The sequence below is a fragment of the Clupea harengus genome, chromosome 7 (genome assembly GCF_900700415.2).
Source record: "Clupea harengus chromosome 7, Ch_v2.0.2, whole genome shotgun sequence".
NCBI lineage: Eukaryota > Metazoa > Chordata > Actinopteri > Clupeiformes > Clupeidae > Clupea > Clupea harengus.
The window spans coordinates 21,831,643-21,842,640 of NC_045158.1; the positions used below are offsets into that span (position 1 = coordinate 21,831,643).

The 10,998-nt window shown below is 49.9% G+C and overlaps 1 protein-coding gene across 1 annotated transcript in view; it reads left to right on the top strand.

Annotated features, from left to right (window-relative positions):
* The window catches only part of crb2b (crumbs cell polarity complex component 2b), a 25,444-nt gene extending 14,981 nt beyond the window's left edge, over positions 1-10,463 (top strand). The window contains 8 exon segments of the mRNA XM_031570854.2: positions 4,640-5,614; positions 5,955-6,468; positions 6,470-6,521; positions 6,862-7,027; positions 7,353-8,220; positions 9,143-9,259; positions 9,662-9,788; positions 10,180-10,463. Of these exon segments, the coding sequence (XP_031426714.1) occupies positions 4,640-5,614; positions 5,955-6,468; positions 6,470-6,521; positions 6,862-7,027; positions 7,353-8,220; positions 9,143-9,259; positions 9,662-9,788; positions 10,180-10,401 (3,041 nt within the window). The 3' untranslated portion in view covers positions 10,402-10,463.
* The last annotated feature ends 535 nt before the right edge of the window (positions 10,464-10,998 follow it).

Below are 10,998 nucleotides of genomic sequence, written 5' to 3' on the forward strand. Positions count from 1 at the left end.
TACCACTTATATCTTATGTCATACTGTATATACCCTATTTATCTATATTTATATTACCATTTGCACATACTCTGCACTCTTCTACTTTGCACTTCTGGTTAGATGCTAACTGCATTTTGTTGCCTCAGTACCTGTACTCTGTGCAATGACAATAAAGTTGAATCTAATCTAATCTAATCTCTGGAAGCGATCTGGTCCTGATCTGGTGTCAGTCTGGTCCTGATCTGGTGTCAGTCTGGTCCTGATCTGGTGTCTGTCTGGTCCTGATCTGGTGTCAGTCTGGTTCTGATCTGGTGTCTGTCTGGTTCTGATCTGGCACAGGCCCGGCAGGCTTCTGTAACGATACCAGTCCATCTCTGAGTACACCTCCCTATCAGGGCCATATACTATGAAGCTTCTGTGTTATGCCTACTATTGCAATTCTGCATCTGTCTATCCACCTTATCTGGCCACACACACACACACACACACAATTAAATGTCTGACCAATGACTGATCCATAGAACACCCAATTCATTAATTTTGACTGTACATTCAGCTTGAAATGTTATCCGTTTTGTAATAACATGTATGACATGTATGTATAAATGTATGAGTAAGACCATCATAGGATGAAGAGTAGGTCACCTTCATTTGTGCAGTTATTGCTGTCCATTCACAACAATGAGAAGTATGAGAAGTTTGGTTTGTGAGAAGTTTGGTCTATGAGAAGTTGGGTGTGTGAGAAGTTTGGTCTATGAGAAGTTGGGTGTGTGAGAAGTTTGGTCTGTGAGAAGTTTGGTCTGTGAGAAGTCGGGTGTGTGAGAAGTTTGGTTTGTGAGAAGTTGCGTCTATGAGAAGTTTGGTGAAGAGTGAGTAGTGTATACAAAGAAGGTAAAAAAATATATAGACCTTAAAGTAGAGTCTGCAATTCTAATTCATTAGACTTTCTGTCAAACTCAACTGCTCCCCATGTTCCTTTCACTGCTCTGTGTGTGTGTGTGTGTGTGTGTGTGTGTGTGTGTGTGTGTGTGTGTGTGTGCGCGCTCAAAAAACATTCTAGTGTTCGTACACAGTCCTGGCTCTGGAAATGGGAAACAAACACAGTGGCTTGGATTGAGACATAAAACAATTCGATAGCAAGAGCTAAGGCATGTTCAGTAGACGCAGCATGTAGCAACAGACACACACACACACACACACACACACACACACACACACACACACACACACACACACACACACACACACACACACACACACACACACACACAAGCACACACACACACACACACCACACACACACACACACACACACACACACACAAGCACACACACACACATTTCCTAAGAAGTGTGTAGCACCTAGCATTTGCTGCGGAGGTCTATTCCGCTGGTCCCAGACCAGTTTTGGTGTGTAGAGGACAGTAGACGGACTGCAGGCATGGAGAAGGCACCAGAAGAACTATAAAGCAACTTCTGCCATATGCTTGCTGGCTTAGTTCATGTCAGCAGTCTGCCTCTGTGTGTGTGTGTGTATGTGTGTGTGTGTGTGTGTGTGCGTCTGTGCGTGTCTGCGTGCGTCTGTGTGTGTCTGGAGAAATTTACAAGGAGAGGAAGAGATTATGGGAAAGCCTCTTAAGCCTGGCCAACCTGAGCAAAAACAAACATGTAGTGGCGTGGCAGAAAAGTTTTCAGTCAGAAAATACACTATTATTTTATGTCAGCAGTAAAGACTATGATTCATTTCCTACTGTCAGAAACATATAAACATGCTCTGTTTCAGTACTGGTTGGCTATCGGTATAGATGTACATTTAGCGTACATACATAAATACAACTCGTGTCCATGTGCTGGTGTACTGTGTTCCGTATTCCTTGACAGAGACCTAAACTTAGTTTTCAGTACACTTGTACGGCAGGTTCCTTTCTTCTTTTCCACCCTCTCCCTATTTCTCTCTCTCTCTCTCTCTCTCTCACACACACACACACACACACACACACACACACACACACACACACACACACACACACACACACACACACACACACACACACACACACACACACACACCCCCTCTCCCTGTGACATTCCATTCTCCTCCCGTTCTCTGGTCCTGTATTGAAATCACATCTTGGCTAATTACTGAGCCACTGGCCACCGCCGCTAGTCATCCGTCACTCCAGCACTGCCCACAAACATTCCTGGTGTCTGCGCTGACAGAAGCCAGCCGGGCTGAGACGGTAGGAGGGAGGGAGGGAAGAGAGGAGAGGAGAGGAGAGGAGAGGAGAGGGGAGGAGAGGAGAGGGAGGAGTGGAGAGGGAGGAGTGGAACAGGTGGGGGGGGGTGGGGGAGACTCCTGTGGATTACTGACCCAGCCGGGATTGCTCAGCGGAGGGGGGTGGAGGAGAGACGGCACGGCTCAGCTCCTAATCAGTCCCACTCGCCTGGCACAGAGAGGGAGAGAGAAGACAAGAGAAGAGATAGGAGGAGGGAGAGAGGGTAATACACAGAGAGATAGAGAGAGAGAGAGAGAGAGAGAGGAGAGAGAAGAGAAGAGATAGGAGAAGGGAAGAATAGAGAAGAGGAGGGAGAGAGTGTAAGACACAGAGAGATAGAGAGGGAGGAGGAGAGAAAAAAGGGTGAGTGAGGGAAGGTAGGAAAGATAGAGTCGGACAGAGAAGCGTACAAACAGAGAGAGAGAGACAGGGGGGGGGGCAAAGGAGGGTTTGATAGAAACAGAGAGACACATAGAGGGAGAGAAGGAGGGAATTAAACATAGAGAGAGAGGGACCGAGGAAGAGAGAGAGAAGAGAGAGAGAGAGAGAGAGAGAGAGAGAGTTCCTCCTCTTCGTCAGGACTCCTGTGTGGGCTGTGCTGCTGTGTGTTCTGGGATCTTTGTCAGGATGAGGCGTGGAACGCAGGGACTGCTGGTCTGGGTACCGCTCCTGATGGCAGGTAGGGTGGAACCTCCATAACCCCTCACTCCGCTCAGGCAACTCCAGGGCAAACAGGGCGGTGGAGCAGGGAGGTGGAGCAGGGAGGTGGAGCAGGTGGGGTTTCCCCTTCCACAGTGGGTGCCTCTCCATGGTGTCTCTGCAGCTACGCAGGCTGGGTAACGTTCACGGTGAGAGCTCTTTCTCTGGCTGACTGCTGGTCGGAGAGCTCATGGTGTGATCTTGGCTCGTTCTGTCACCATGTCAAAGTGTCTTTGCTCCAGACTCCAGACTCTGAGCTTTCCGTGGAGGTTAGTGGCGGTAATGACTAGCGTCAGGTTGTCTTCCAGATAGCGATGTCCTCTGAATTGACCCGGCCCTGGAGCGGGCTGAGAACAGGGCCGGTGCTGGGACTAAACTCTGGGTTTGTTTGGGTTGTTGGATTGGTTTGTTCATCAGAGATGTCTGTGGGGAAAGACTAAAGGAGTTTTTACACAGGGACGTTCTGCTGCCTCTCGCTGCCCACGAACCAGAGTGGAGCGGAGTGTTCTATCTTTCCAGAGCTTCGTGTCATAGAACCTTGTGTTCTAAAATCTGTGTAGGGGTTCTGAGGATAAAATTTTTTTTTTTTGTTGTTGTCCGTTGTTTGTTGGGTCTTGTGTTAGTGCTGTGTAGAGTTTTTCTGCTGTTCTCTGAAGCGACTCCTCACTCTGTGTCCATAAGGCATGCTGTGTTCCTCGCTGGAAAGGCCTTTGTGTCCCTAGTGATGCTGTTTTTGTAGCACATCAGGTTTTTACTGAGAGAATGTGTCTGAATGATAGCTACACATTTTTACCAAGTGTCCTAAGAAAAGTAGGTTTCTCTAACAAAGACCACTGCCTTTAGATCATTAGGCTTCATGATAGATCACGTTCAAGTGAGTTCCAGGAACCATTGTCTTAATTAAATAAACAAAGACATAACAAGGCAATTGGGTACAAGTCTAATTGGAAATGTAATTAGTGTTTGAATAATTCACAAGGACCAAAGTTGCAGGAAACTGCTTCCTTAATGGGCATGTTGGGTGCAGAACTACTTCCTGAAATGGCTAATAAGTGAATTGTGTTTATCAGCTTAACCCATTTATTGAGTACATCCAGGCTCCGTAGCTGCGAGTCATTAGTGGTTTGTAAAGGTCCTGTATGCTGAGACTGCTTTGTTCATGAGAGGAATCACAGTCCAGATCCATCATTTTACCCCTTTTTCAGATACACGTTTCACTTGAGATTTAGTTATGAATGGGTCAGCTCCTACACTAATATCATTACACTGATGCACATCCAAAGCGATACATATATGTGTGTGTGTGTGTGTGTGTGTGTGTGTGTGTGTGTGTGTGTTTGTATATATATTTGTCAAGAAGTAAATATCTCTGTACCTGCAATGATGATAAAATATTCAGATAATCTTATTTTAAATAATCTTAATTCTGTACCTTTAGTGAATCCTTTGGGTATGCTTTGCATTTTTTCAGGGATTCAGAATTCCTATTTTTGACAACAGAAATGACGAGCATGACGTGTGACTGCTGGATCTGCTGTCTGAGTTTCTTTTAGTGTGACTCTATGTGTCTGTTATTTAGAATGTAATGTAAAGTAAAACAGCCTAGCAGGTGGATTACCGTGTGTGTGATTAGCGACAGCTCCCTCAGACTGCTTCACACACCCTTCTCACCCCCTCCCCAGGTGTGCTGTGCGAGATGGACGTGGACGAGTGTGAGAGTAATCCCTGCCAGAACGGTGCCACGTGCGAGGATGGCATTAACGCCTACTTCTGTACCTGCCCTGACCCGGAGCCCGGCAAGCTGCCCTGGGGTGGCACCGACTGCGGCACGCAGCTCACCGGCTGCCTGGAGCACCAGTGCCAGCATGACGCCACCTGCACGCCGCACCTGGAACACGACCAGCATGCCTACACCTGCACCTGCTCGTCGGGTTTCGCCGGCGACCGCTGCGACACCCCCACCACCTTCTCCTTCTCCATGGAGAGCTTCGTGCTGGTGGAGGTTCCGGAGGTGACCCGGAACCGCAGGGACATTACCGTGGACTCGGGCAGCCCCAGCGTGCGGCTGCGCTTCAGAACCACGCTCCCGGACCTGGTTCTCTTTTACAGGGGGTCGGCCGAGCACTTCGTCTGCCTGGAGTTGGTCCGAGGCGCTCTGACAGCCAGGGCTGAATCTGGGGCCCTGAAGATGGAAGTCTCACTCCTGGACCCGGTCAACGACGGCCACTGGCACGACGCCCTCGTCACCGTGGATGAAAAACTCACCCTGATCAGAGTGGACAGCGAGGACGACAATGACGATTACGGCGGCGACCAGATGCCGAAGAGGGCAGAAGACAGTGGGCAAAACCAGCTCCTGTTCTTCCACCCGGAGGGTCTCCAGCAAGTGTTCGTTGGAGGCGTCCCCCTGGCCCTCCACAACAACACGGTGAGCATGAGGGGCTTCCTGGGCTGCATGGAGGACCTGCTGGTCGACTCGCAGCCCATCCTGCCCCAGAACCTGCTCTCAGACCTGGGCCTGGACGTGGAGATCGGCTGCAACAAGACGGACTGGTGCCAGGAGGACCCCTGCTCCTTGCAGGGCCACTGTGTGGACCTGTGGACGGACTACAGGTGCGACTGCCAAAGGCCCTTCTACGGAAACGTCTGTTCTGAAGGTATGAGCAGCGGTCCTACAACACAGCATCCATGACAACACAGCATCCATGACAACAACAGCATCCATGAGACCATCCATGACAACTACCAGGAATACCTACATTTATGCTTGGCTGGATCTATCATCATCTACTCGGCCTATCTATACCTAGCTAGCGATCTATCTATCTAGCGATTTATCTATCTATCTCTCTCCACTTGACTGTTTTGGTCCAATCGTGCATACTGTATGTCAATATATAGACATGTACATATACAGTATGTATATATATTTTTATATTATCTATATGACCACATATTGACATGATTGGTAATATATCCTACTGGGTTTCTGTGCAGAGATTCCATCATGGACGTTCAGCCGTGAGAAGACGTCGTCTTTCGTGATGTTCCCCGTCACCCAACCGCACGGCGCGTCCTTCGCCGTCTCCTTTTTCCTCCGCTCCACGCAGGAGTCGGGCTTGGTGTTCCAGCTCAAGCGAAGGGAACAGGAGTTCTTCAGCTTGTATCTGCGGAACGGCACCTTCCACGTCGACATCCAGGCCTCCGCCTGCAGCTCATCCCGCTACATCACTGACGGAAACAAGCACTTCCTGACAGTCAGCGTGATCAACGGCTGGGTGTTCTTTAACGAAGAAGGGGTGCGTTTTCAGGAAGAAGACACCCTTCCGGCGATCACTGTGGATGCGGGGGACCAGGCCTTCATCGGGGGTCTCGCCCAGGGGCTGGACACCTCACGCTGGGGAGGATACTTCAAGGGCTGCCTGCAGGACATCCGTCTGGATCACACACAGCTGTTCATCTACAAGACCAAAACCACCAAATACATGAAGCAGCACCACCCAAGCTACTTCAGGGGCCTCATTCAACGTGGAGCCAAACTGCGTCTCCGATGACACGTGCAAGGTGTGATGTCTTCTTTTGTAACACTGTAGACAGGTGCCCTGAACCAGATGAATGCGCTCAACTTATCATGGGATGGTAAATCCAGATCATTGATTCAAAATAATGGGAAGGATTTTTTACTTGTTTTACTGTTAGCTTGTAGTAGGAGAAGGCTTTGAATCCAAGGGTCTGCTAAATTTGTACTATTTTTCATCCAACACCTGATGTAAATCATAGTTTGTCCTTTGGAAAGTAAACTTCACTTTATGAGTTGTTAAATTGAGCATGATTCATTGGCATGAGTACCATAAAAAAAAAGAAGTTCTGGATGACAAACATTTATAACCCTTTCTACGTCTAGGCACATCCATGCTTGAATGGAGGCGCATGCAATGTGACCTGGAATGACTTTGTGTGTGAGTGTCCCTACAACTTCACGGGGAAGGCGTGTGAAACACGCGTCTGGTGTCTGGGCGACCCCTGCGTGTTGGGCAGCCAGTGTGTGGACCTACTGGACGGATATGAGTGTGAGTATCTCATCCAGTCACACTTCTGGACAGCATAGCTAACACAGATTAGGTTGTGTTGGTTTCTAAAATGTTTATCCTGATGGCATAATGAAATGAAAGATATTACTGTTGCAGGAAAGTATTTCAAGGTAATTGTGTTTACAATATATCTCATATCTCAGCTCTCTGATATACCCTCTAGGATAAGTAAATCATTGTTTAACATGGATTTGCACCCTTCCAATATTCAGCGCTCCGAGATCTGTGCGCTCCGAGATCTGTGAGATCAGGACTCCTAAATGGACGGTAAACACGCTGTGACTTATTTCTCCTCTCTCGTCAGGCCACACCAACGCTTCGTTCGAGAACAACGCCCTTCAGTACCACGCAGACGGCTCTCCCGTGGACTCCGTGACGACGGTCTCCGTGGAGCTGCGCACACGCGAGGAGAACGGGGTTCTGCTGCGTGCGTCCAGCGGTCTAGAACTGATATGCATTGGCCTTCAGAATGCCAGCCTCATCGTGAAGCTGCGCAGCGGAAACAGCCTGGATGTTCTGTCCCTGTCCAGTGAGAGCGTGCTGGCCGACGGTGAGTGGCACCATGTGGAGCTGCACCTGGACCCCCAGCTGCTCCACAGCGCCCCCCAGTGGCAAATCAGCGTGGACGGGCAACCCACGGGTCAGAGCGCCAACGCCACCGGCACACTGGATTTCCTCGGAAACTCCACTGTGTACCTGGCGGAGAACTTCACCGGTTGCCTCGGCGACGTGCGGGTGGGGGGAGTGTACCTGCCGCTGGTGGATGACGGCGAGCCGCCCCAGCTATTCCGCTTCATTCGCCAGGGGGCGGGCGTGGCCCCCGAGGTGGGGTGCCGGGGGTCCCCTGTGTGCGAGCCCTCGCCGTGCCTGAACCAGGCCTCCTGCCTGGACCTCTTCCACTCGTACAGCTGCGCCTGCGCCCCCGGGTGGGAGGGGGAGTTCTGCGAGGTGGCGACGGACGAGTGCGCCTCGGGACCCTGCGTGTACGGCTCCTGCCGCGACCTGCTGGCCGACTACCGCTGCGTGTGCACGGCGGGCTACGGCGGCAGGAACTGCCAGGAGGAGGTGGACGAGTGCCAGCAACACCGCTGTGAAAATGGGGGATCCTGCGTGGACGCTCTGGGGAGCTACTACTGCCTGTGCCCCCCGGGGTTCACCGGCTCGTACTGCCAGTGAGTGAAGGATGTTGGCCTTATGGATACTTTATAACCCTTTATGAATGTATTTATAATGTGTTATGGAGACTGGGTTAAAGTAAAGTGTTATTGACCTGGGCCCGTGTTCACAAAGCATCTTTAGGCTGTAAGTAGCTTCTGACTTTAGGAGAAATGCTTTATCGTTATGAAGAGGATGCCTTCTCATCGGCACAGACCTGTCACTCATCAGCCGATCACAGAGGTCTGAAAAGCAAGCTTGTGCATGAGACCTGGGGTTGCCATAGCAACAGAGTCTCTCTCTTAGTTTAGCTTAGGCGTTTCCACTTTTCCTCAGTAAAAGTTAGTCTCAGCAGCTTTTGAATGGGATTTAGGAGAAACCTTTTAGTGCGACTGTGGAGGACTCTTAGTGGAAAGATGACATGCTTTGTAAATACGGGCCCTGATCTGTTCCAGTGCTGGATGCATTAAGGATAGTTTATAATAAAGCAACTTAGAAAGGCACTACACTGGGCATGTAAATGCATGTGCTGATAAGGACGTAGGATAGGGAATCATTTGTGAGTTTGTGTGAGAGTGTATGTCTATGTGCACATGTGTGTGTGTGTGTGTGTGTGTGTGTGTGTGTGTGAGTGTGAGTGTATATGTGTCAGTGTGTGTGTGTCTGTGTGTGTGTTAGATTGTGTTTGTGTGAGTGTGTGTGTGTGAGTGTATGTGAGTGTGTGTGTGTTAGATTGTGTGTGTGTTCATGTGTGTGTGAGAGAGTGTATGTTTGTGTGTGTGTGTTATATTGTGTTTGTGTTCATGTGTGTGTGTGTGAGTGTGAGTGTTAGATTGTGTTTGTGTTCATGTGAGTGAGTGTTGGTGTGTGTGTGTGTGTGTCCACATGGACTGTGTCCAGTACGTTAGCGTAACTATGTTGTCTCCGTCTGACCCTTAGGTGGCCGTTCCCAGCCCCGCGGTGTAACCTGGACGTACGGTGCGCTCACGGGGGGGTCTGCAGCCAGGGCTTCTGGGGCGCGAACTGCACCTGCAAACCCGGCTTCACTGGGATGAGGTGAGCTGATGACCGACGGCCCTCATACATACAGCACAGGGTCCGGGACTGATGTGGGGTGACCTCCGACCTCTGACCTCAAGTACAAACAGACCATCCTGTCTTGAGTCAGCTGCATCAGCGTCCTTGGTCACGATCATGATAACCACGGTGTTAATCTTAAAACTTGAATCGGATACTCTCCCGTACCTGTTATGAAGAGTGTGCCACATAGCTAATGCTAATGTAGCCATTGGAGCCAGGATACTTATACAGTAGTGTTGCCATTGGAGCCAGGATACTAATACAGTAGTGTTGCCATTGGAGATAGGATACTAATACAGTAGTGTTGCCATTGGAGACAGGATACTAATATAATAACACTGGCCTTCTCACGTTTGATCATCCTTTGCCCCGTCTTAGATGTGAAGCGGAGATGAACGAGTGTGAGTCAAGTCCCTGCATGAATGGAGGCACCTGCAGGGACAGGGTCAACAACTACCTGTGCATGTGTGTGCGCGGCTTCAGCGGGAAGAACTGTGAGACTAGCGTAAGTCATGATAGGTCTAGCCTACACCTTGTGTTCATATGGGCCTGTAGAACCGAAATGAAATAGATCCCTTATTTTCACATGGGATTGCAGAACTGAAGTGAATTGAATCCCTTATGTTCATAGTGGATTGCAGAACTGAAGGGAATTGGATTCCTTATGTTCATAAGATTGCATGGAGTCTTTGTGTTATTTAAATTGGAGTCTTTATATTCATAGGGATTGCATAACTGAAGTGAATTAGATCCCTTATGTTCATGAGATTGGATTACTGAAGGGAATTTGATTCTTTATGTTCCTATGGAATTGCATAACTGAAGTGAATTAAATACCTGGACTTTATAAGAGACATGTTTTATAACAACCCCTGCCCCCCTTACCCCCCATACAGCGTCAGCCGCAGAGGGAGCGGATGCCCTGGCTGGTTGTGGCCATCCCGTTGGCATGCCTGGGCGCAGTCGTCGCCGGGGTGACCATGGTGTGCCTGGCGATGACGGCGCGCAAGAAGCGCCAGTCCGAGGGCACCTACAGCCCCAGCCAGCAGGAAGTGGGCGGTGCCAGGCTGGAGATGGGCAGCGTGCTGAAGGTGCCACCGGAGGAGAGGCTCATATAGGAGGGAATGTGTGTGTGTGTGTGTGTGTGTGTGTGTGTGTGTGTGTGTGACTGTGTGTGTGTGTGTGTGTGACTGTGTGTGTGTGTGTGTGTGTGTGACTGTGTGTGTGTGTGTGTGTGTGACTGTGTGTGTGTGTGTGTGTGACTGTGTGTGTGTGTCTGTGTGTGTGTGTGTGACTGTGTGTGTGTGTGTCTGTGTCTGTGTGACTGTGTGACTGTGTGTGTGTGTGTGTGACTCAACTGTGTGGAGGCATGGACTCAACTATGTGCAAAGCCAGTGGACACTCTATGAGTGTGGGGGGGTGGGGGCGGGGGGTGTTCAGAGGCATCAAGTGCAAGGATTAATGGCAGGACCCTTATGGAACGGGATGACCTCTGAGGCAGGACCCTTATGGATGGAGATGACCTCTGAGGCAGGACCCTTATGGAACGGGATGACCTCTGAGGAAGGACCCTTATGGACCGAGATGACCTCTGCTACTGGACTACAGGAATGGGATACTGGGCCTATGAGACACTCGGGAAGTGTTGTTTGGAATGGGAATTTGATCCGCCTCTTGGAATAAGGGATTTGGGCTGCCTCTCTTCCTCCTCGCAA